Raw genomic sequence first — 26,791 nt, forward strand, 5'->3', positions numbered from 1 at the left:
TTATTATTATATTTCTGCAAGGCTTCCTTGGCGCTGTGTGTCTCGATATCCCCTGCACTAGATCCCCTTCTAATCTTTGGTTGAATCTCCCTGAATTTGTTCCGAGGATTTGGCACTCAAATATGTCATTTTTTTTATGCGAACTTTATTTTAATTGACGATTTTTCAGGCAAGTTGCTAGTATTTTAGCATAATTTTAGCTTTCCAAAACTCAAAAATTCGAAAATGTGTGCACATAATCAAAGCCTTAGTTTCGTTTCAGCCGTAAAAGACGCTTATCAGGTTACCCTAAACTAAGTTATGAGTCATACTGTCATACCCTGTGTTTATAGTGTTTTCCATCCTATCATGCCCTGTGATTATGTTGCTTTCCATCCTATACTATGCTAGTCCTTGTTATCCATTGTTGCAACATACAGTTAGTCAAGATGAAGATTTAGTATTTTGTATTCGTGCATTCGATCTTAAACTTAATTTTAGAGAAAGCCAGGATTTTAACCAAATGGAGGGGGGGGGGGGAAGAAATCCTGACTTTGAGGGTTGGATGGGAATACCACCGTAAACAAATTTTATTTAGACTGTTCTTAGAAATTTTTCACTTTTGGCACATTCTTTATGAAGGAATTCCTATACCCTTTGAAGATAAATTCAAGAACTTAATTATTTAATTTCAAGTGACGAGATTTGTCTTTGATAATTGTATATTATAATTTAATTATATTAAGAATTTAATAAATTATCGAAATTGTTTATATAGGGCTATATGGATGAGGCAGAAGGTCGGGTTGTTATACCATCTCCACAAGCGAAATCAGTCAAACGCTCCACAAGCCGAGTTCAGCGAAAGAGTCACATCAGTCAAGGGAATAGTGGCTCTGATGAATCCCTGAGCCGAAGTGCATCCGATTCTAGTGTTAGTAATACGAACGTGAAAGTTTCTGCTCCTAACACACCCCAGGCTAATCATAGGTGAGTCTTTTGCATTTAACCATTATTTAAAGAACGGAGAGGTGCGAATAGGGAGGCAAAAACCTAGTGAAAAACATTGAGCCCTTCGTCTTCAGAATAATTATATCAAGTACGGGAAGTTTTCTTATGCTATTAGTTTTTTCACTGTTAAAGTAAGTTAGAATGTTTGTTTTGTTTCCGAAAATAAAAGAAAAGAATCAGTTCAGTTGGAGAGAAAGTATACCCGGGAGTTGTGCTCAGTCGGAGGTGAGAAGTTTAGTTAGTCAAAACGGCTACAGACTGGATATTAAAAATGGCTACATAATGGATATTAGCTCTGAAGACAGTACCGGTAGCAGTTTTGGCCTCTCTTGCACTCGGGGCAAAATCTTGATCAGACATCCCCCCTCCCCTGTCTCCCACAAAATTTTCAAGCAACATTTTAGCAAAATTTTCATGTTTCAACAAAATTATTTTCAGTTTTTAATTAATTAATAATTTATTCTTTAAGTATTTATTAATTTATTATTTAAATAGTTATAAATTATTCTAATTTTATTATTAATATTCAAATATTTTTAAATTTATTTTATTAAATAATTAATTATTTTAATTTATTAGCTGTACCCTCTACTTTATATAAGATTTCAAAACGATTACAAAACGATTATGAGAAACCTTGTATTATGCAAAGGACAACTTTCACTGGGAGTAGGGATTGTAGAAGTATCGATCTATTAGACATCTTTCTGTCAATGGATCAGTCATTTTTCTGTCTCGATACGATTTATATCAAAATGTTAGTGATATATAGATAGATAGATATTTATTGGCAAAAGAATTATCACAAACCCTAGTGGGCCGAATTCACATTTCTTAGTAAACAAAATAATACAATAACAACATATAGTTACCACTGTAAGGAAACGCAACAGGTAGCAGTCAGAAAATACAAAATACAGAAGTCATAAATATAGGTCATAATTATAAAATACTTTATAGGTCATAATATAAAAAGATAAAAAGGTTAACAAATAAATAGTTTTAGTTTTTTAGTTAGTTTTATGTTTTCGATTGTAATCGTTGCCTGTAATCAATGATTACAAGTCAGACGCATAGCTCAATTTTTCTAAAGAGGCTGGGGAGACCATCAGAAGTTCTCACAGTGGCAATTAAGTGGTGTGTCAGAACTATTTGTGAACCATCAGAAGTTCTCACAGAACCGTCAGAAGTTCTCACAGTGGCAATTAAGTGGCGTGTCAGAACTATTTGTGAACCATCAGAAGTTCTCACATAACCATCAGAAGTTCTCACAGTGGCAATTAAGTGGTGTGTCAGAACTATTTGTGAACCATCAGAAGTTCTCACAGAACCATCAGAAGTTCTCACAGTGGCAATTAAGTGGTGTGTCAGAACTATTTGTGAACCATCAGAAGTTCTCACAGAACCATCAGAAGTTCTCACAGTGGCAATTAAGTGGTGTGTCAGAACTATTTGTGAACCATCAGAAGTTCTCACAGAACCATCAGAATTTCTCACAGTGGCAATTAAGTGGTGTGTCAGAACTATCTGTGAACCATCAGAAGTTCTCACAGTGGCAATTAAGTGGTGTGTCAGAACTATTTGTGAACCATCAGAAGTTCTCACAGAACCATCAGAAGTTCTCACAGTGGCAATTAAGTGGTGTGTCAGAACTATCTGTGAACCATCAGAAGTTCTCACAGTGGCAAGTAAGTGGTGTGTCAGAACTATTTGTGAACCATCAGAAGTTCTCACAGAACCATCGAAAGTTCTCACTGTGGCAATTAAGTGGTGTGTCAGAACTATTTGTGAACCATCAGAAGTTCTCACAGAACCATCAGAAGTTCTCACAGAACCATCAGAAGTTCTCACAGTGGCAATTAAGTGGTGTGTCAGAACTATTTGTGAACCATCAGAAGTTCTCACAGTGGCAATTAAGTGGTGTGTCAGAACTATTTGTGAACCATCAAAAGTTCTCACAGAACCATCAGAAGTTCTCACTGTGGCAATTAAGTGATGTGTCAGAACTATTTGTGAACCTTCAGAAGTTCTCACAGTGGCAATTAAGTGGTGTGTCAGAACTATTTGTGAACCATCAGAAGTTCTCACAGAACCGTCAGAAGTTCTCACAGTGGCAATTAAGTGGCGTGTCAGAACTATTTGTGAACCATCAGAAGTTCTCACATAACCATCAGAAGTTCTCACAGTGGCAATTAAGTGGTGTGTCAGAACTATTTGTGAACCATCAGAAGTTCTCACAGAACCATCAGAAGTTCTCACAGTGGCAATTTAGTGGTGTGTCAGAACTATTTGTGAACCATTAGAAGTTCTCACAGTGGCAATTAAGTGGTTTGTCAGAACTATTTTCGAAACGAATAGTTCTGTTAATAAGCTGTTGTTGGATTTGAAGTCACTGTATTTTTCCATGTGTGTTTTTCATCTCCTAATTCTGGTAACATTCGAATTCCATTCAGTCAGTCAGTTAGATCAGGTTTCACTCCCTGCATTGTTTTTTCTAATTGTCTGGAAGACCTTCTTTGAATCGGCGTTAGTTAGGTGCTACCTTTATAGAGGAAAGCTTAATCGCTGATATATTTAATGGCTCAGTTACCATGTCAATTAGTCTCATAAAGCCAACAATGGTAAAAATTAGTGAGGGGAATACGTTGTTCATTTTGATTACAATTAACCAATTTGGGGGGGGGGGGTAAAAATTTGTTTAGATTTATTTTCTGTTTTATATTTAAAAATGGAAAACGTGTATAAGTGCATGTTGGCACGGAATTAGTCAACTTGGAATAGGAAATATTAATTAATAATAAAAAAAAATAAGTAAGCTTTATGGATTTGGCTTCAGCATTAAGCTTTGTTTACAAGCATTTGAAATTTTAGTTTCCCACTCTTGAATGGCTTTTGGAATTGTGTGCATGAATACAAAACCCTTAGGTTTAAGATGAGTGCCTCATAAGGGTAGTGAACTCAACAGGGTATGCTAAATTGAAGCGCACTATGCGATGCAGCTAATTAAAAGTGTGTAATAGCTATGTCTCTGGAACAGCTTAGAGTATTATGTTGAAGTTTTCAGTGCGTTATGAGGAGGATGTAAAACCAACCTAAAGGTACTTCATTCTACTACACCAGAAACACTAAAATCAAATGAAGTGTATGCAAAATTATGAGTAAAATAAATGCGTTATGTACAATCTGAGAAAAAAAAAGTGTTTCTGGTTTAGTGTTTAGTTATTCTGGTAGAATAAAAACTAGATAGTTTAATGCAGAAATACAGAGTAAAATTTTTCATCTACTTCCATTGATTTTAGTGTTGCTGGTGTTTAGTCTTTCTTTAGTGTCGAAAAACACTAAAGTGTTTCTTTAGTGTTATAGGTGTTTGTGTTCCTGGTAGAAAAAAATAAATAGTTTAATGCAGAAATTGAGAGTAAAGGACACTGTGTGTCGTAATTTATTAATATGTGCGTAATATTTATTAAACTACAACAACAATTGTTGCGGTGTCGTAAGATTCTAAGATGATTTTAAACTCATGTCAAGTGCTTGTCCACGTGGGTAAAACTATGCATTTAGTTGTGTAAATTGGATCTCGTTGTATAATTTATTTTGGGACTTTTTTCTATTGAAAATGTTGACGATGCAAGATGTTTTTTATTATTATTATTATTGGGATTGGTTGGAAAAATCAATAATAATTTTTTTTTTTTTTTTTTTTGCAGTGTTTCACGGAGTCCGGAATCTGGAATAGGAACTTCTCGCAATAGTCTTCCTGATTCTGATCCATCGGAGCCAGATGACGTGGCGAGTCTCCATTCTACAGTGCAATCACATGGAACAACTGTGGAATATTCTGAGGCTGAACGTCTTTATTCGAATGCAATCGCAGAGATTGATGATGACGGCGAAATCTACGATGAATTTGAGCCATTGCCTGTTTTAGGAACTTGCCGTGCCCTTTACAGTTTTGAAGGTTTCTTTTACTCTTGTCTTATTTTTTTTAAGTGTAAGATGCGCTGCGTTGTTATTCATTACAGCCAAATATACTATAGATCCGTGACTCCCAACGTGGGGCACAGGACATGCACCGTTCAACTGTCTATATTTTGAGCTTTAATTTTGAAAAAAAAAATATGTTTCATGTGACTGACATCACACTCAAATGCATTTAAAGAACAAAAAAAAAAGCATAAGAGTATTGCAATGAGGTTATGCATTGGATAAAAGGTGCTGTGTCCTGACAATATTTTTAATTAGTATAAACTATGCCTAGAGGGAGACTTAAAAAAAATATCGAGCTAATGGCCTTTTAAGCTTCCTTCAGGTACAATTTACAAATCAGGTACGCGTACAATTTATATAAAAAAGTTAAATGTCACGAGAGGGTGGGGGCATCAGGATTTTAGAAATGCTTGGGTGGGGCATAGCTCAAAATAGGTTAGGAACCGCTGCTATACTAAATATTTAGCTTAAGTAATTTTGTTGGATTTTTATGACTTTGTGTGTGTGTGTGTGATTTTTTTAAGTTTTTTTGTGTGTTTTTTTCATGTTTGGGCTAACCACAAATCCTCCAAAGTCGGATTATGGATGTGGCTGGTCACCGAACCCTTTGACTTGGCACTTATGGGTGTTTTATTATTTATATAGTATGAAGAGCTTCTTCTTTTTATTAATAATACATTTAACTTACGTTTATTAATAACTTATTTTGATTACGTAATTTTTGTTTAATTTTTTTTTTTTATGCGTTTTTCCTGCTTGGGCTAACCACAAATCCCCCAGAGTCGGGTTATGGAGGTGACTAACTTACAAACCCTTTGGCGTGGCTCTTATAGGTGGTCTGATATTTCTACTGTGTCAAAAGCTACTTCTTTTTATTAATAACTTACTTAGCTTTTGTGTATTAATAATTTAGTTAATTTACGTAATTTCTTTACTTTTTGTGGTTTTTTTTTCTCTGCGTACCCTAACTACAAATCTCCTAAAGTCAGATTATAAAGGTGACTAGCTTCCAAACGTTTGGGCGTGTCTCTTATTGGTGTTTTGCCTATTCTGCTGTGTCAAGAGCTAGGCAACTTATTTTTGTTAATAATTCATTTATTCGATTCTGGCCGTCAAAGATAAATCTTTTTGGCACAGCAGTGGGGATTAGATTTAAAGACAATTCAGGGGGAAGGGAAAAAGAGGTTATAAGAAAGGGGAATTTCTTGGGGGAAGCAAAGTGTGAAGCTTTAGCAGGGTGATGGAAAAACATTTACTTTTTTGTTGACCTGGGAGGGCTTTGTACTATAGTGAGTTAGCCGTAATAACAATTAATACAGTGCAATTTTCTGCTAGCACTTTATGCTTAGACTAAAATATAATTTACTATTTTAATTTTTAGTTATTTAAATATTTACTTTTTAGATATTAACTATTTTATTTATAATTTAGTATTTTACAGTCAAATCATTATTTTGTGACACAGCATGAATCTATGAAAGATTAGCTAATAAAATATAGTTACGACAAAATTACAACCATAGTCAACGAAGGACAGAACCCAATGAGATTATAAGATAATACTTTATTGATTAGCGACTATCAAAAGCTAAGAAAAAAATAGCCAAATTCTTGTTCCAAGACAAGTAAAACATGTAGAATCAAAAGCATAATACAAGTCAAAATTATCAAGAATAAGAGAAACAATCAGAAATATTGATAACTAAAAAGGATTCTATAAAAGAAACTGGAATAAAAATAGATCTCAAAACGTGTATTCACACAAAAAATGGAGTCAAAAAAGTATCAAAAATGGGTAAAAACCAAAAATGACAATAGAAAAAGGGGGAATAGTCATTGTGACGATACGCCATCAACTAAAAAAGTTAGAAGTGGCAGTTTTTGGTTCAAGATCTGCATCAAGGATTATTAATTTGCTTCAAAATAAAGGCTGTTAAATTTTTTTCGAACCTCTCGGTAAGAGTATGGATCGGAGAGTAAGTTGGGATTGTTCTGGAAGGTAACCGGGGGAGTTGGGGTCTAATGGAGTTGTGAAAATTGGGGAAAATGTATTTCCCAAAATGCAAGTAAATTTTATCCCTTATTTCTTTTAAGGCGGTATTGCGCGTGGCTTTGAAATGGAAGGATTTTGGGATTTTACTCTCTTTGTAAATGATCCTGAGCGAACGCTTTTGGACCGACTCAAAAATTAAAAAAAAGCCGGAGGAAAAGAAACAAAGAAGGCGCTGCCAAGCGCAATTGCAATGCATTCCAAAATTAACGCCATCTATAATTCATAAGACAACAATATTCATAAAACGAAGTTCATAAGATGGGGTGATTCTTCAGAGGCTGTCTGAAATGCCATTGGCCTTTTTGGCTATAATTTAGTGTATTTTTTCTTTTTTTTGGGGGGGAGGGGGAGGGGGCTTCCCGTATCCTCAGGTATAGCTCTCATGCTGCTTAAACCTAATTTTGTATAAGAAGATTGGATAAGTATGAGGCGACAGAAATGTTTGCGCAGCCTTCCTCTATCCTCAGGTATGGCTTTCGTGATTATTAAGTCTAATTTTGTATAAGATGATTGTGCACGATTGAGGCCGTACTGATGTTTTTATTGCCTCACTGTATCGTCGGGTGTGTCTCTCATGCTGCATAAATCTAATTTGTATAAGATGATTGTGTAAGATTGAGGCCGCACTAATGCTTGTGTGGCCTGGATCCTCAGGTAAGGTTTTCGCGATGCTTAAACCTAATTTTGCATATTACTTTGACGAAATATATTACTTTTACAAAAACAATTTTTATGTCTCAAGAACTCTGAACTGAAACAAATTGTATCGATAGAAAATTTATTAGTCGCATATTTATTATACTGTAATTGTTTTCTGAATCTAACATAACTCAAAAAGATTGTTTAAAACTCTTGTAATATTTTGCCGCCACAAACTTGTAATGGGATTTTCTTCAATTTCGTTTTTGTGATTTTAATATAATTTATGTGATATGTACCTTGAGAATCAGAGAGAAAACGCTTTTAGCCGTGAGACTAGGTGCCAGAAAAAAATTATACAATTATTTTAATTAATTTTTAAATTAGTTATTTATTTGTTTACTGATTATTTATTCATTTAGATCTATGTTTCTCTAGTTTTTTACCCTTCACGTGGCTTCATCGAAGCTCGCTCTTTCTTGTTCTATCTCTTGTGACTGTCGCCGGAAGTATCAAGAAGTATCGGTGCTTTCAATGAGTTTCCAGAATGTATAATAGTCGTTGTCAAGCAAAACCATGTAAATTTGAGAGGAGTATGTGCCAGCTACATGAGTCTCAAAGATCCTGAATCTCTCAACTCCAATTTTTCGCTACTTGAAGTGTTTCGTTTTCTTATGCTCAAGCCGTAATGACAAAACTTGTCACTGTTAGGCCTAAATACTTTTGTCATTGTCATAGGTACCAAAGTGTATTCACTATTGTCAGAATTTGTCACTTCGAAAACTTGTCATTTAAACACCTTTGTCATTGTCATAGGTACACCTGTCATAATTCTTATCGTCAGAATTTGTCTGACAACACTGACAAGTTAAAACTCGTCACTGCTAGGTCTAAGTATCTTTTTCATTGTCATAATTACACCTGCTATAATTACTATTGTCAGAATTTGTCACTCGAAACTTGTCACTATTAGGCCTAAACGCCTATATCATTGTCATAGGTACACCTGTCGTAATAACTTGTTAGAATTTGTTACTGTTAGGCCTGAAAATCTTTGTCATTATCATAGGCACACTTATCGTAATAATTACTTGTCAGAATTTCTCACTGTCAAAACTTTTTAGAATTTGTCACTGTCAAAAATTTGTGACTGTTAGGCCCAAACACCTTTGTCATTGTCATAGGTACATGTGTCCTAAATACTATTGTCAGAATTATTAAGAAATTGATGGTTTGTTAAACTGTTCAACTAGCTCTTATAATTATGGGGAATGAGGATGCGTTTCCATTTTAATTACGGGTTGCTCTCGAGTAACTCGTCTTAACTCTTATTATAGTATACCAATAAAGGCCTATTTTACCACGTTTTGGTTGAAAATTCTGTATTCAATTTCAGCTGTTGCTGGTGGTGACAGCAAAGAATAAGGTGCAGTGCTGTATACAGAAAAAGTAACCATGGCAAAATTGGAAAGATATTAAAAAATTATTTATAGTTAAACTGACTCGACGCAATCATCATTTATATATTTAATTTTCATGTATGCGTCATACTCGAATAATCTTTTTTTTTTCTTTTTCATTATTGTCAGATGCCGATTTGAATCATCCAGTGTGTTTGAAGTATCCTTTTTTATATGGTACTGAATCTGTGTTGGTGAAATAGATCTCATAAATATGAGAGCTGGTCAAAATTAACTAAAGTTCAATGATTCTAAGATTAAAGTTCAAGGGACGTATCATTTTTAGTAGCTGGGGTGTAAACCCAAATCAGTGTCCATTACTATGTTCTCCATGCTGGTTGAGAAGGCTGTTGTGACCAAAGAAAGCTAAGGCAAAGAAGAGAAATTGATTTTATAACCTTTTTAACCTCTTTAAATCTCGAGTTAATTTTAGACTGCAGTAGCCGACGAGTATAGCCGTTCTGGGGGGGGGGGAAAGTTGTCGAACCAGTACTGGGTGCCCCTTTACCCCTTCTAAATGAGCTGACTACAGGATATTCATCTTAAAACTTTTCGTTTCAGCAACGAGTGAAGGCTCTATCCCAATGGTTGAAAATGAACAGTTGTACGTAGTTGAGTTGGATCAGGGTGATGGGTGGACAAGAGTGCGCCGTTTCAATGACCCAGAGGAAGGTTTTGTGCCAACATCTTATATTGAGTGTTCACTGTACAATAACGTGTAAGCACTGGGTGCTATCATTTTGAAAACCGTGCAATTTTCGTTCGTTGTGTGTGTAACTGTATTTATTTCAATCTAAGAATTTGTGACGGAGCAGAGCAATTACTTAAACAACTTTTTAGCATAGCATTGAGCTGCCTTTACATGTTTTCAGCTTTTACTTCTTCTACTACTTCTTCTTCAGCACTTTTTGTATCGTATTTATCGTTGCGTTAGAACTTGGGGGGAGGGGGCTGAATACTTTTGCCTCATCTTGATTCACGTCATTCGGCCAGCAGCATTTTTGTAGGTGGATCATTTTTGGACAGTCGGCTATGATTGGACAGGCTTGAAAAATTTCGAAGGTTATGATTGGCTGTACATTCGAAACCCGCCTTGCTGCTGGCACGGTGAATGATGTCAATCAAGACTAGGCTTTATTTTTACTTTAACTTGAATGAGTCAGTGTTTGTGAAGTCTATAAAAGTAACTTTGAAGCTCCTAAATTCGACTGACTTTGAATCGACCTATTTTTATAAATAATTGTTTATGACTCATAAGCAGCTTTAAGACCAATTTCCATTGAGTAGCGTGACAAATTATTACTAAAAACAGAGAAAAAAAGACCAAAGCAATTCCAAGTGGATTTGGTTCATTGTTTTTCTTAATAGTAAGTTATTTACGTGCGTTATAACAACAAGTGCAATTTTTATCGATTTATGCGTTCGGATATATTGAACTTCAACTCTGGGGCTGCGTTGCCAATGCTTTGAAGTAAACTGTACCAGTTTTCGGACTAAATATGATAATTTGTACCACCAGAACAGTAGGTTAAAAATTTATCATAACATGAAGACTTGTACAGATAACCAAAACTTGTACAGATAACCGAGCGAGAAACGAGCAAGTAAAACCAAAATGTACAGGAAAACTTGTGTTACACCAAAAAATATCCAAATGCACTGCATTGTACGAGGACCTCTAAATGTACCAGAAGGGGTAAAATTGTACCGCGTTGGCAACGCTGCTATGGGGTATCAGTAGTTGGAAATTTATATATATTTTTTTTCATTTTGTTGCCAAGTACTGCGTATCCAAATTTCCGTTCGTTTTCATGTTTTCCGCTGCATTTTTTAGGGGGTGGGGAGAATTTTGCTTCCCTTTCCTGTGCAAAAATAATGCTACTGCTACTATTGCGTCTTAAATGTTGTTTTTATGTCACGAACAAAAGGAAGTTAATCAAAAAAATGTAATGTTTTTGTTTTGGTAACACGTGAAATATAATCCTTATGCGTTGTATTCAGTAACACTTGGTCTGTCAGTGGTCAATTTTCCATATGTATTTGTATTGTTGATTACAATGAGTATAATGAGGGACTCTGGAATGATTTACTTAACTGCAAGTTTGAATATTTGATCCATAACAAAAGGAGAAGAAATGAGAGATAATATTCTCTTCCACATAGATTTTTGTATATATCACACGGTGCTCCTTGCCACCTTTGTCTGCTCAAAAGACCGTGTCCAAGGTGTTACCGGGTTGCCCCCCCCTCCCACCCGGAATTTTTGTCAGGCTTGTAAAAAAGTGACAAAAACGCATATAAACAAATTTTTGATACGTTTTTAGGTTTTTGTACCCCCCTCCCCCCAGAATAATTCTGGATATGCCCTGGTTTGGTCATTTTCTTTAAGTTCCAAAGTCCTACACCATTAGCAATGTAATCAGTAATGCATATAAATAATTTTTGTCACGCTTTTATTAACTTGCTTAAATGTATTTTCTCATATTTATTACAGTCTTTGTGATTTTAAAATACTTACTGTTTCCTGTCACTTTGGCCTTAGTAGCTTAGTCTGTCGCGCTATTTATATTTGTGGCTAACTTTCTTGCCAAATGCCATTTTAATTTTATTATTATGTCCTTGGTACTTTTAAGTAGGCTATTTTCCTCATAATCGCAAAAATAATTGGGCTGTCAGATTTCCCTTTTTGCAATTTGAATAATTTTACTGGGCAGGATACTTGACTTTCTGAGTAAAAGAAAAAAAAACTGGGTATATTTTTTCATTCACTCTCTTCCCTTTTCTCTTTCTTCTTTTTTATCCTTTTCTTCTCTTTTCCCTTTTGAAGTAACGAAGGATATGATGTTTCTTGAAACGTTCCCCCTTTGAGTTAAATCATCCAGTTTCCCCAGTTTTTTATACCGTTTTACACCGGTTCTCGTCTTTTTTACACCGTTTTTAGGGATGTTTCGCCCCTGGCTCATGAGCGATAATTTACAAAAATATATTATGGGGAAAATATTTTTTCTTCTTTTTTTTCCTCCTCCCAGGGGTGGATCCAGGATTTTTTCCGGGGGGGGGGGCGCAAAATAGGTTGATCCAATAAACTTGCGTTAGGAGCAAGTTTCATTAACGCAAACTTGTGTTAATTACGTAAATTACACTACTTTAGACTACGTTAGGGGAGTGCCCCCCTTGCCCCCCCCCCCCCCTCTGGATCCGCCACTTCCTCCTCCTGCCCTTTCTTTTCTCGGTAGTAAATATGATGGTTAATTTTTTTAATATCGAAATAAATATGATTTTTTTTTTTCACAGGCACCATGTGCTTACCCCGCCTCCCCTCAGCCAAAAAGAAAACGTGCGATGCTCTTATTTAATCTGATGGTTAAAGTCCTTGATTGACTTGTCTCTGTATGTTTATAGCTGAAAATAATGACTGGTCCAAAAAAATAATTGGAGTTATCGATAGCAAATATTTCTAGGAAAAAGAAAATAAGTCTAGGAAAAGTTCCTAGAATTTACTGACGTCCACTCTAATATTCCCTAAGGTACATTCTCTATCTTTGAACCAGAAGCAAAATAGAAAACACAGTTGGTAATTTTTTTTTTTTTTCAGGACTGGTGAATTAAAGTTAAAATCATTCCTGTAAATTTGTTTGTTTCTTTTTTCAAAAATTCAGCGACTTGGCCTCTGAATGGCTCATTCGTTGATATTGGTTCAAGTTGGGTTCACTTTCTGTATCAAGTTTTTGAAAATCAATGAATGTCTCCTTGTGCAATTGCCATGACAAAAACTTGACTTGTATTATTATTTTCTTTGCAACCTTCTTGAAATTGTAGTTTCCCAAGCTACTATAGAGAGCTTTCACTATGCAACATATTGAAAATGGTCTGCCTAATTCAGACGTCTTTAAGACTCAAATCAGGCACCTGATTACCAGCTCCGTAAACCAGTAAACCAGCGCCGTAAACCAGTTACTGGCGCCTAAAAATGTGGTTTTGACCTTAAATAGAGATCATTGGACTTAAAGTTAAAAAAAAGTTGTTGCTTAAAAAAGGGAAAGAAAGTCCCCAGATTGTGGGATTTGCAGTCTAATAAAATTCAAAATGTGTCCACCATTATAAATTGACACTGGAGATATTGGAAATAATCTGAAAACTTTGAAAATTTACTGGAGATTTTGGAAATTTATAATTCCTGTTTAAGCAATATTACTGTCTAATTTTCAACTGCCCTTAAGTAAATGACCCCAGTAAACCTCCCAAACTTCAGGAAGCATCCCGAAGACTGACGGAAAAAAAAATGCTGATAGGTGTTGATGAAATGATAGCTCGTCGATAACAGATACATTACGTTATTATAAGCGCCTGTATTTTCTAATTAAAAAGGGGTTCGAAAATAATAGTTTGAGATCCATACCACGACAGACTAGAAGAAGCAGAAAACGTCATTATAACTTTTGAAAAAAAATGTTACAGTGCCACTGGCTTTGAAGACTATTCAGTTTAGTTGTTTGCACTACATTCCCAGTTAATATCTTTAATTTTACATCTCAGTAGAGTCGTATATTATTGTAACTTTATTATAGTCGTATCATATTATAACTAAAATTCAAAACTGTAATTTTAGAGACGTCGCCTTTTTTTAATACTTGAATAAAAAAAACTCCTGCAAAAAGTATTTTTGCTCTGTTATTACCGTCGTCGTTGTCGCGCCTAAACGTCATATCTCACATGGCAACACTTCTGAGATAATTGCCAAAAACCGTTGGCTAACCTTTTTTGTCACCGTTTTTGTTTTTGGTGCATTGGGAAACGAAAGTACATCTTCTGAGATAATTGCCTAAACCGTTGGTTTAGCTATTTCGTAAATGCTTTCGTTTGCAGTGTGTTCTAAACGAAAGTGCATCTTCTGAGATAATTGCCAAAAACTGTTGGCTAAGTTAGTTTTCAGTGTATTCTCAACTAAAGTGCGTCTTCTGAAATAATTTCCAAAATCAGCTTGCTAAAGTTTTCTTGACGCTTTTGTTTGTGGTGTATTCGAAAACGAAAATGTGTCTTCTGAGATAATTGCCAGAAACGTTTGCTAAAGTTTTTTGCTGACACTGTTGTTTGCGGTGTATTCGAAACGAAAGAGCATCTTCTGAGATAATTGCCAAAAAGCGTTGGCAGAGCTGTTTTTCAAATGCTTTCATTTGTAGTGTTTTCGGAGTGAAAGTGCGTCTTCTCAGATAATTGCCAAAACTTGTTGGCTAAGCTGTTTTGCAAACGTTTTCGTTTGTAATTTATTCTAAAAGAAAGTGCAATTTCTGAGATAATTGCCAAAAATCGTTGGCTAAACCTTTTTGGCAACGCTTTTGTTTGCGGTGTATTCAAAATTAAAGAGCGTCTTCTGAAATAATTGCCGAAACCCATTGGCTAAGCTGTTTTGCAAGCTCACGTTTGATGTGTGTTTTAAACGAAAATGTATATTCTGAGATAATTGCCAAAAACTGTTTACTGAGCTGTTTTTGCAAATGCTTTTGTTTGCACATTTCGTTCGCAACATACACTAAACGAAAGTGAATTTCATACTTTTAAAAGGAGTTACTCTCTATTTCTGCTCATGAACCTTCATCCACGGGTCGCATTTGCGTATGCGTTTTTACTCAATCAGAGGTAAAGGAGAGCAACTATGTTTGTATTGAAAGAAAGTTTTCCCTTTAGCTCAGAAGGTAACTGACATAATAGTATGCATTCTACTAAAAGAATCTGCATTATTAGATAAGAATGGTGAGATAAAGGGTTATTTTCGAACTGGCTTTCACAAGGAAACATTGTTAAACTAGCATTTTATAAAAAAAAATTGAAAAGGAAACGGTAATAAAGATCGGTCAGTTAAAACAAATAAGAAATAATAAACTTAATAGTCGGTCTAAGATCAGAAAAACAGCAACAATTTTTAGAGATAAAAATAAATTAAAAATAAGAGTTCATACTCAACTCAACCATTTGAAGTGAAGTCCACCTTCCATTTTTTGCTTTAAATTTGACTGTTAATAGGGCCTTTCTCCTTTAGGACAGGGATGTCGTTTGAGTGGTGCTGGGGAATGGAAAAGCCCCTGGATCTGGGAATATGCTAACATCCTTCAGCCTATGCTGGTGTAAATCGTTTTACTTCTGTTTTAAGGTAGCCAGGCATGTATTCTTTAGCAGATAAACCTAAGGCACTTATGCTTTAAGAGAATATAGCTAGAAACTAGTTATTGCAGACTGAACCGATACTATTTCCTATAAATGATTTTTAAAGGTTAGATATGCCTTTTTGTTCCGGCGTCTGAGTTTCGGGCACGAAATTATGACCCATTCAGGAGTCAAATTTACTACCGGAATTTACTACTGAAATTTACTACCTAAATTTGTAAATTTGTTTGTCAGTTCATTCCGTTGTTCCTTAGCTTTGCATATTTATATGTATATTCCCCAAATATGGTAGTTAGTGGCAAAAAATGACAAAATTTCATGACCCTTGAATCCTAAATAATTTTTCTGGAAGCCGATTTGACCAAGTTTGGCGATTGAATCGATATTTCTGTGACCTCTAAAACGATAGCCCGATGATTTACGGGCAATCTATTTTGTTGAAAATAAAGAGTTGTAGGCTTTGATTTTCGCATATTTAAAAAGCTTGATTCCTTATGCACTTATTTTTTTCTTTTCTTAACTGTTTTATAATGTGATTTCAAAACGCTTCAATCCTGTTTTTTTATTATTGTTGTTGTCATTATTTAGCCGTAAGGCCGAATCCGGGGGGGGGGGGGTACCGGATTGAACCCCTCCCTGAAATTTTTGTCTGACTCGTAACAAAAGTAAGAAAAATGTATATAAACAAATTTTGATGCGTTTTGTAAAAAAAAAATTCTAAACCCCCATTCCCCAACAAAACCCTAAATATGGCCTTGCCTAATACCATAGCTGTTGCATTTACCTGTGGGTTAAAATGAGTCAAGATCCCCAGTTTTTTTGTTTTTTTTTCTAAAAAAAAAGTGATTTAGAATTCTAAGTGATTTAGAATGTCTCTTAGTCTATATGGGGTTTATTTGAGACAGCTAACTGGGTTTTCGCTAGATATACTGTTTTTGTATCTCCGTCGTTTGTTTATTAGTTTTTTTATTTATTTTTCTTGACTTTATTAATTTTGATTTCCTTTATTATTTATGTTATTATTTATCATTTTCTTTACTGTTTGAATCATAATAGAGAAATTAACGTGTGTCTTCATAACCCAGGTTTGTTTGAGCTTTAATGCAGATTTTGTTTTCTTTAAGAAAAGTTATTTTCATCGTTATTAACAATAAATCTTATAGAAATAATAACATTAACGCCATCTATTGAACTTGTATAAGAAAATATAGCTAAATTACGTTGTGGACTTATATGTGCAGGTCCAAAAGTTCCTACTATCTAACCAAAACATGAAAATTTGAGAAAAAGTCCGTCCTATGACCTGGTATGCATGGGAAGAGTCCAGATGAATGTGATACATTTATGTTATCTCAGATGTATCCAGTTTTGCAATAGCATATGAGAGGTATTAAGGAACCAATACAGTTGCGTCAACGGGAGTGGGCCTGTATGCCACACTAAACTTTTCCCTCCCCCACCCCTAGATTTTGAAAAATACCGTTTTTGAGGTGGGGAAGGGGGTATTTTCATTGAAAAACGCCCCTTTTTTGGTGTGTTCATTTAAAAAACGACGAATTTGCCCCCTCCTCCAAATACATTTTGTCATCGCCCCATTGTTTGAGTGAATTGACGCCATTGCACCAGTAATTTGATTTTGTTTAATTTTAGAGTCCTCAAAAATAATTTGAGTTTTCAGAGTGGTACTGCTTGATGGACCTTACGCTTGCCATTTCATTCTCTATTCATTTTGTGATTACTTTTGTTCTCTTTCTTATTTGTTTTTCTTTATTCCTCTCTGTATATCTGAAACTAAGTCACTGTTGTATTCTAGGCATGAGAGTATTTCCCAAAATTAATATTGTTGCACTACTTGTATGATTAAGACGCTAGAAACAAAAGATATAAATTGAATAAAGCTTTTAAAAATTCTTTTACCAAGAGACTAGGCTCTAGAGGAAGACAGAGGCTAAAGAGGGAGAAATCCTGTACTAGATGGTGGAAAACTATTCCCGGGGGCAGGTTGGATACATAATTAATGTGTTGGGAGAGAAGCACGTATAAAAATTTGGCTCCTCCATTGATATTTTTCAGTTTTCCGACCATGTACTTAGTGTAGCTGACCTTCTGAGGGGGGAAGGGGCGGTGCTTCTAATATCATCCCCTTCCTGTCAGGGGGGAGTCATTAATAACATGGTTTTTAACTGTCTTTGTTCCTTTTTACAATGGTAGATAGGTTTTTTTTTTAATAAAAAATTTTTTTTTGTAAAATATAAAGAAATTTTGATTTCAAGAATAATAAGATCCTTTGAATGCTTCCAGTAATGTAATTTATGGCAATGTGCCAATTACAGCTGTAAAACATAATAATAACCATTATAATTCTTCTTTTTATCGTTATTGTCTTCAAATGTTAACAGACGATTTTGTTTGCATTTTGTTTCCATGTGAATATATGATTTATGCGAGATTTAAAACTGTAATTTATGTAGACATATATGTTTTTTAGCAAAGTATTTATTTGGTTTTAGTTGTCTTTAGCTTTTTTTTCTACCAAACAAGGCTCAGTATTAGATGTTTAGAATGTATTTGACTTCGTCCAGTTAATTCTTTGCTCTTTCCTTTTATGCTTATGTGATATGAACTAATAAAAGTTGGTAATGTTGAAATTAGTTGGCATCAAGAGATCGGTTTTCAATTTTAATGTACGTCTCATTTGAATAGAACCAACAGTGTCACTGGGGTGGGTAAGGTGGACAAAGTCCTGTTTTAGCTGAATTTATTTGTCACGTCACGTGACAAAGAACTTTGTCACGATACGATTGAGCACGACTACATTTTTAGAAGCTCAGACGGTTGCATCAACTATATTTAAAATTTATTCATTGCATGGTTCTAATTTTCAATAAGGTATGACATGTCCAACGTTTTGGAAATGTTTACTTTATGGATTTTGAGTTCGAAAATTTACATTTTGGCATTAGCCTTAGTTTCGTAATCTGTTTGAACAAGGCTTGAAGCGAATTTTTTCGTCACGTGACAGAGAACTTCGTCAGGGTGTGACTGAGCACGACTCTGAAAGATTTGTAGAAGCTTAGAGGCTTGCCCCAATTCAATTGCAAAGGAAAAAAAAAGCTGATTTACCAATTACTTTATGGATACTCTTTACTTTAACCACCGGGGAAAATTTCCACAGATCGAGCCCTTGTTTCCCGCAAACTTGGTAAGGATGATGACCATTGCTGGAGGCTAGATAGGAAAGCCAAGCGGATTTGAGATTAAGAAGGGGAAAGTTCATAAAATAAAAACAGAATTGAGTCCGCCTCAGTCCAGTTTTGCCAGTTCAGGGGGGAGGAAGTGTCTCTTTCCGAATCAAGGAGGGCCAGTGATATCGATTCGCGAAACTAGGAGGGGAGCAAAGTACATTTTAATATCTAGGGGGGGGGGGGCAAATTTGTGTTTTTTCTTTTAATTTTTTTTTTTTCAATTTTTTTGTTGATCGAGGATGGTAAATGCTTCCCCCTCCCAATTGATACCAATGTCTCGGTCTCTTTGTCTCAATATTAAGAAGAACTGACATATTACAAAAAAAAGGGGATTCTTTAGTGTTTGCTAAACATAATAAAAGTGAGAAAGAATGATGAGTTTTTGAACTTGCAATCTCAAATTCTGTTACACCATTTAACTTGCGCAGTTGATCTAGCTCACCACATGACAGAAAATAATTGGAGGAAAGTAAAATAAAAATTCCATGTTCTCATACAAAATTGAACAGGTTCAAGTGTTCAGAGCAGGGAGTTGAAGGGAGCATGGGCACCCAAAAGTGGAATTTTAGGGGGGGGGGCTTAGCTGGTCTAATCGGCACTTCCAATGCTATATAATAGAAATCTCAAAATAAAATATCATAGGCAGCGCGATAGCGCTGCCTAAATAAAGTGCTTTGTGGGCACAATATATATATATATATATATATATATATATATATATATATATATATATATATATATATATATATTTAGACCAGGGCACTTCTTATAGGAAGAAATGTTATAAAAACTTCAAAAAGAGCTCATGGAGGACAACCAGCCCCCGCCCCACTTCAATCATTTCCTTAAACACATCCAATCAAAATTTTGAGATAGCCATTTTGTTCAACGTTGTTTAAAGGTCCATAAATTATGACTTTAAGGATGACCACCCCCTCCCCCACACACACAACCCTCAGAGCAAGGGTTGTAAGTTATGCCCTGGGGGCGGGGGGGGATGCAGGTTTTTTTTATAGAAAGGGTGGTCGTGCAAACATCAGAGGGGCTCATTTGATTGCCAATCAGAAGTTCTACTGGCCTTTTTAACAGTCAAAAGTGAATGGAGGTCAACCCCCCCCCCCCCCCCACATACACACACGTGACGTATTTTCCCGAAACGCATCTGATAGGGTTGTAAGTTATGACACGGGGGCACGTAAGGTTTTTATGAAGGGGTGGTCTTTTGAACTTGAAAGGAGGCTCGCTTCATTGTAAATGTATAGTTCTAGTTTCATTTTAAGAGTCAAGCGCGATGGAGAGAAAAATAGCCCCCTCCCCTCCCTTATATCCTCTTTTCCCCAAACACATTCGATTGTAATTGTGAGATAGCCATTTTGTAACCAGTAGTCCAAAGAGAATATAACAATGTCTTCAGTAATCAAATATAAGAAATATTTAGAGCATGTGGACTTTCAAAAAGGTGACAAAGCAATATCTGAAGAACAACTTATATTATTAAGTTAGACCTTTAAGAGTAAGTTCTGGGGAATTTTGAACTAGCCAGAAGGCACTATGTGTTTACTTTCAATACTACCACTACAGTTACGGAACTAATGACGCTAAGAGTATTTAGGTGAAACTTCCAGGAAGCGTTTAGGGGAGTTCCAATTCAACGGAAAAACTGTATGCATGCAGGTTTTCAAAAAGCATATAAGCAATATCATAGGCAGCACCACTCTATAGTAGCTAGCACTATCATTGAAACTTTTAAAGAAGCTAATTCAATCCAAAATTAAAATTTCTAGGGTCCTTTCTAAGAGTTAAAAGAGATTAGAGGGCAATCAGACCGTCTCTCAAGCTTATTTATTTCCAAAACACACCCAGTCAACATTTTTAGACAACTATTTTGTTCAGCATAGTAGAACGGTCCAGCAACTATGTATGTAGGGATATTGGGCATGTCAACCCCCCACAAACATGCAATTGGCCCGAAGTTTCTCCCAACATACAAATAACAAGCCAAACTATTGATTCTTATAGAAAAAAAAAACCGAAAAGATATGAAATATTATTTTTTTATGAAAATGACTATGTCAATAAATCGAACAGAAATAAATTTAAATTTTTTTTTTCCACAAAACAAGTTTTTCAAAGAATAGAAAAGAGCTCCATTAAACCAAAAATGGGCAGAAATGAAGTCAAGTAATCATCCAAGCGTAAAACTACCACAAATCACTATCAATAAATAAATTATACTTAGAACGAACAGAAATTAGAATAAATAGCTTAGTTAAACTCGAAACGAGCAAAAATTAACATTAGTAGGGCTGATAACCCCCATGCCTTCTCAAGACCAGAATATAATTTGCGCTTTACTGAAAACAAAATAGGTTTAAGTGTTTTAACTTTTTTTACTTAAATAAATACAAAAAATTCAAGAATTTAAGGAATAAATATCAGTTTAAGTATATTAAAATGATAATCCACGCTCATTTGGTTTTTGTTTGTTTCAGTAAAATCTAGATTATGTTCTAGTCTTGAGAAGGCATGGGGATTGTCAGCCCTAGTAATGCTAATTTTGGCTCGTTTTGAGTTTGACTCGGCTATTTATTCTAATTTCTGTTCGTTTTGAGTTTCATTTATTTTTTATTGTGATTTGTGGTAGTTATACGCTTGGAAGATTGTTTGACTTTAGTTCTGCCCATTTTTGGCTTAATGGAGCTCTTTATTTTTCTTTGAAAAACTTATTTTGTGGAAAAGGTTTTTTTAATTTAATACCAATATAATGCAGCGTCATTCAGTCAGGGGGGGGGGGGGGGGGTGTGGCGCCCCCCTGCCCCCCTCATGGGCGCCCATGGAAGGGAGTGGGAACTCATGTCTAGGATAACCCAGAGTAGGACATTAAGCTGAAACCAGAGTCTTGGCTCACTTTTTTCCCCTCTTAGCCTTCTATGATCTCTTAACCTTTCATGTGCCCCATTCATTCTTATCACTATGATTTTGGACAGACTCACAAAACTAAGTCGACCCTCAGGAAAAAAAGACGAATCCCCCCCCCCCCCAAAAAAAAGCAAACCATTGCCTTCAATATTGGCACCAAATTACACAATATAACTTGCCTTGTGGCCAAACATTGGGTGAGACGGCTCGTGGCTAAGTAGTTACAGGAGTTAGCAGCAGTAGGCTCTAACTCATGTCTACTACTCTCAGAGGCGTCATTGGAACGTTTTCAGCAAAACCCCATGTGCTTCTTTCAGTGGTGATATTTCGCTGATCTTCGAAACAGTACTTTAAGCACTCGCACACCATAAGTATAGAGCTCTTACTGGTCGAATGGTAGACTACCTGGTATAGACAACCTAGAATGGTAGTCTAGTTTTAATGGTTTGGTTGGGAAGTGATAAATAAGTGGTTTTGGATGGTTAGAGAGTGAAAAAAAGGCAAAGTTGATAAATTGAAAATGGTTCTAAATTTTGCATCAAAAAAGTTGAATAAAAAGTGAAAATCTTTTCTCGTTGAAGCTAAATGTATAAAGATTTATAACCCTATTTGTAAATATTCTCTTAGACCACATATCTTTTCCATTTACAAATTAAAGAGAGAAAAACGGGTACAACTTAAATAAAACATTGGGACAAACAAAAGAAAAAACTATAAATAATAGAAATCTGAATCTATTGACTCACGTTCGGGAGCCTTTATTAACGGAAAAAAAAAAGGAAAAGCAAAAAACAATTTAAGTTAAATCATCTAAAAAAGACAAAACCAATACGTATCGGAAAAAACAAACAACTAAATAAAACTTACATCTGAATTAAATAAAAAAAAACAAGTTTTTTTAACTGAAAGTAAGGAGCGACATTAAAACTTAAAACGAACAGAAATTATTCCGTATATGAAAGGGGCTGCCCCCTCCTCAGAGCCTCGCTCTTTACGCTAAAGTTTTTTATTGTTTAAAAAAATAGAGTTGTGCGAAAGTCAAACTTTAGCGCAAAGAGCGAGGCGTTGAGGAGGGGGCAGCCCCTTTCATATACGGAATAATTTCTGTTCGTTTTAAGTTTTAATGTCGCTCCTTACTTTCAGTTAAAAAAAACTTGTTTTTTTATTTAATTCAGATGTAAGTTTTTGAATTAATGCAGGTTTTGATTTTGGCACACCGTATATGAATAATTAAAACAAAATTTGAATATTAATTTTACTTTTATTTGGTTAAATGCCTTTCCCGAAACTTGTTTAATTCTATTTACGAACGTTTTTATTAGTAATAAATATACGTAACTTACGAATTAACTTACGTAACGAACTTCTATATTCATATATTTTTAATACGTATATTAGAGAATTTGTCCCCTAGTCAATACCTTGCTCTTTAAGCTAAAGTTCGAATTTTGTTCCAATTCTTTAAAAATGACCCCTTAATCACAAAGGCCATTAATTAGAATAAATAGCTCTTATGAAAGTACTAAAAAATCTTTGGCTTATTGAGCGAGGTATTGACTAGGGGGTGAACCCAATCATATACGTAATGTTTTCTGTCGTTTTAAGACGATCGGGGCAAAGTACCTTACATTCTTCCCCTCAAGGAATTCCGCCTTCCAACAATGACAGCCCAACTTGTTACTCTTTGCACTAATTTTGGGAATAATCTGCGTCTTAATCCAATTTTTCAATTTCTACTCCCACCGCTTGTTGCCCACTAAAGCCCCGTTTACCTCAAACAAAAGGACAAAAAATTCCGGTTCTAAGTCCTATTAATATAAGAACTGAGCGTTACAAAAGGCTCAGCTCTGCTAGACCTGAGTCTTGCTTACGGCCTAGAACAACATGTTGAATTTGACACTTACATCGGCCCTCGTGGATCATCCAGGCTTGATCTTTTCTTAACTGATCATTCGGATTTCTTTAGTGTTGAAAGCTATCCTTCTGCCAGCGACCATGTGGCAGTTATAGCTCTTGGAAATTTCAAAATACCTCCACCTGTAAAGCACGAGCGGATCATCAGGCAATATCACCCCACAGACTGGGATGGTCTGCGAAACTTCTTATCAGCAAAGCCGTGGAGTAAATTTTTAGAAGAAGCCCCACATAAAGCAGTGACTTTTTACGAAAAAGCGATTACAGAGGCTATTGAGCAATTCGTCCCATTAAAAACAGTAAAAGTCTCACCTCGAGATAAGCCATGGTTCAATGCTGGTTTTAGAAAGGCAATCAGGTCCAGAAAGAAGGTTCACAAGAACTGGCGTTCAACTGAATCCGACGAGGATTCAGTTGAATCCGAGAGGATTCGGGCTGCTTTTATTAGCCCTCGAAACGAATCTGTTAAAGCTGTAGGTCAAGCTAGACCTGATTACAAGCACAAGTTTGTAGACAAACTGAAAAGTGTCCCTGCAAAGCCGTGGTGGAGGGTCGTCAAAAAAGCCTTACCATCATCTAAATCAACATCAATTCCATCGCTTCTTGTTCAAGGGACAATGATCCAGTCTGGCCAGGAAAAGGCAGATGCTCTTGCACAAGCCTTTTCAAAGGTCTTCCAACTTGATGAGGACGGCGGGTCCCCTCCCACCTTTCCGCCACGAACAGATGCGAAAATCACCAGCGTTAACATAACTATTAGGAAGGTGCTCAGAACACTAAGCCAGCTGGATGTCACCAAAGCTTCAGGACCTGACAAGATTCCCAATCTCATCCTTAGAAGATGTGCCCCTGAACTTGCTGGTTCTCTCACCCATGGGCGCGAAAACGCCTTATGCCATACATGATCAAAGGCTTTTGCGATATCAAAGGAGAGGAGGCGAATATCATGTCCCTGAGAAGGGAGCTCAACCCACTCTTGATACTGTGCAATCAAGCAGTCTAACATACTGTTTTCTGTGAAAACCGCATGGCGTGTCTGCCAACAACAGATGTGATGCGAGGTATGGGTAAAGGGTCTTATCAATGACACTTTCATAAACTTTGCCTACGCATGACAGCAGGCTACGATCCTACATTAGTAAGGTCAGACTCTGCCTTTGGAACAGGGACCACATGAGCAGTTTTCTAGGTTTTTGGGAATAATCCAGCTGCAAAGCATTTTCTATAGAGAGAGGCAAAAGGACCAGCAAGTTTAGGGGCACATCTTTTAAGGATGAGATTGGGAATCTTGTCAGGTCCAAAATGCATACTCAAGCATACTAAAGCAGTGAATGGATAAAAGATGGCGGAGGATATACCCCTTTTGAAAACTCAGAGAAATTTCCTCAGGTTCGTATTTTTTGTTGGTCACTTTAAGATTAATGAATTTTTAAGATCTAGAATCACCATAAAAGGTGGACTGTTATTTTTTTGTTACCAAAATCTCCTGTTTAGAATTCAAACTACAATTAGCACAACCCACTCCTTACATACATTTCGAAACAAAGAACTGTTGGAAAATTCTTGTATGACTCTGCTCAAAAGGTTCGTTTTAAAAAACTGCATACATAGAGACCTGTGCCAATGAAGAGGAGAATGTAAGGGACTTTGCCCCAACCGTAAATGCCATACTGGGAAAACATACCCAAGCAGTTGACGGATGAAAGATATGTAGAGGCGGAGGATATGGGCTTTTAGGTATAGAAATCTAGTAAATAGCTTAAGGAGAGACAGAGATGCACTAGCCTGTCAAATAGTAGAACAAACGCGGGCCTCCCATTTCAAATCACTCGTCAGGGTGACACCTAAGAGTTTAATTTTTGTTGTAATTAGTTCATTAGTTATTGGAGCTGTAAACGATGGCTTTATATGATTATGGCAAGCCAAGCTGGCAAAACGGAAACCTTCTTTTCTCCACAAGTACAAATAAGCTCTTCAAGAAAATCGACTTTTATGCCATCCATATCTGTACAATTTACTCACACCCCATTCCTGTCAAATTTCTTGCCACTAATCTTCCATGTAACTGATTAAAACTTAGTGTTAGTTTCTGGTGAGTTTATCCAAATTGAATTATTAGTACGCCTGGGACTGAGACTCAGAGCCCCGTGTAAATAGGAAGTTTTTTCAAGTCGTAGTCGTAGTCGTGACTACGACTAAGTCCCGTGTGAGTGGTTATTAACTCGAACCCTTACCTGCAAAAGCCTGGACATTTGTAGTAAAATAATAATATACATGACTTCCACCTTATTTTGGTATCTTTGATGAGAATGGAAAACATGCATTTGCTTTTAATAAAATCGATAACAACTAAAAACTTTAGAAGAGCCTTGTTGAAACAACACAGGGATTACATTTTTATAGCAGACCTTCAATTCACTATTTTCATCATTTCAAATCACAACAAGTTGTGTGTTTGAGACAACTATTAGTATGGATTTGAGGGAGTTGAATTGCTATTAAATTTATCTGGATTTATAAGCTGAAGATTCTGATGGAAACATTTGTCCAGAGTAAGTTTATATAATTATTTTTCTGCTTTAAATTGGACTGTAACAGCCTATAGCCTAACCTATTTGTAAGCTAGGCTGCTAGCCTAGCTCCTTGTATACTTAAAGCAGTCTTAACCTAAAGTATTTTTTTGCCAACTGGGCTACACCCAGATTAGCTGAGGTGCTGTTTCTAAACCATTGCTGTCTCTTCCTTTTTAAATTCTGTTTTAGAAATGTAGCCAAGGCCAGTAGTAAGCCTACTTTTATGCCTCATAATCTGAGAGGGGAGGGTCAAGGTATACTGCAGTAAGTGTATAAATAAAAGGTATTTCATGTCATAAAAACTGAACCCCTGCCCAGGCCTAGAACCACCACTGGCCTGGGTCTAAAGTAGGCTAGGCCTATTTGAGCAAATTGCCTATGATAGGCTTTTCCTAGTCTACCAATAGATATAGGACAAGACCCCCAGTACTTGAAAAATTTTTAGTCTTAGACAAACATCTTGATCAAAATGTAGGCCTAGCCTAGCCTATTTTTCCTAAACATGGTTGACAGGCTCCTAGACATGATCTGGGTAAATTTCTAGGTGGCACTATAATTTAGTTGTTAAATATTTACCAAATCATATTAGGCCTATTGAGTTTCAAATAAAGTGAATATAGCCTACCTACCATTTGATGCCTTTTTGGTCAATATATACCAAATCATATTATTGAGTTAGGAATAAAGTGAATACACCATTCGATGCCTTTTTTTTTGCTGATTACAAATATAATAGGCTAAGCATTTCTATTAGAGATGAATTTCAGCCCCCCCCCCTATATATCCCCATTCCGGTGTGGGGTCTGGCTACCCTCTATAGGGGGGGGGGCGTTAATTCATTTACGTTTT

General features: G+C 35.9%; 3 protein-coding genes across 5 annotated transcripts in view; all 3 read left to right on the plus strand.

The window, feature by feature from the left end:
* Positions 1-17,933, plus strand: part of Cip4 (formin-binding protein 1-like Cip4) — a 175,529-nt gene extending 157,596 nt beyond the window's left edge. For all 3 annotated transcript variants that reach the window (XM_089104402.1, XM_089104403.1, XM_089104404.1), the window contains 3 exons: positions 758-969; positions 4,698-4,948; positions 9,691-17,933. In XM_089104402.1, coding sequence (XP_088960528.1) covers positions 758-969; positions 4,698-4,948; positions 9,691-9,851 — 624 coding nt within the window. In that variant the 3' untranslated portion in view covers positions 9,852-17,933. The remainder of the gene's footprint in view (positions 1-757; positions 970-4,697; positions 4,949-9,690) is intronic.
* On the plus strand, positions 11,187-24,274 carry LOC148941286 (uncharacterized). Its single transcript, XM_089104140.1, has 2 exons — positions 11,187-11,229; positions 23,277-24,274. The coding sequence occupies exons 1-2, from the start codon at positions 11,187-11,189 to the stop codon at positions 24,272-24,274; spliced, it is 1,041 nt and encodes a 346-aa protein (XP_088960266.1).
* A 1,549-nt stretch (positions 24,275-25,823) lies between these two features.
* Positions 25,824-26,791, plus strand: part of Hr39 (Nuclear hormone receptor FTZ-F1 beta) — a 127,502-nt gene continuing 126,534 nt past the window's right edge. The window contains exon 1 of the mRNA XM_089104604.1: positions 25,824-25,921. The gene's annotated coding sequence lies outside the window, so the exon portion shown is untranslated. The remainder of the gene's footprint in view (positions 25,922-26,791) is intronic.

Source organism: Artemia sp. Qi Xiang Cuo, chromosome 18 (assembly GCF_049724085.1).
Source record: "Artemia sp. Qi Xiang Cuo chromosome 18, ASM4972408v1, whole genome shotgun sequence".
Taxonomy (NCBI): domain Eukaryota; kingdom Metazoa; phylum Arthropoda; class Branchiopoda; order Anostraca; family Artemiidae; genus Artemia; species Artemia sp. Qi Xiang Cuo.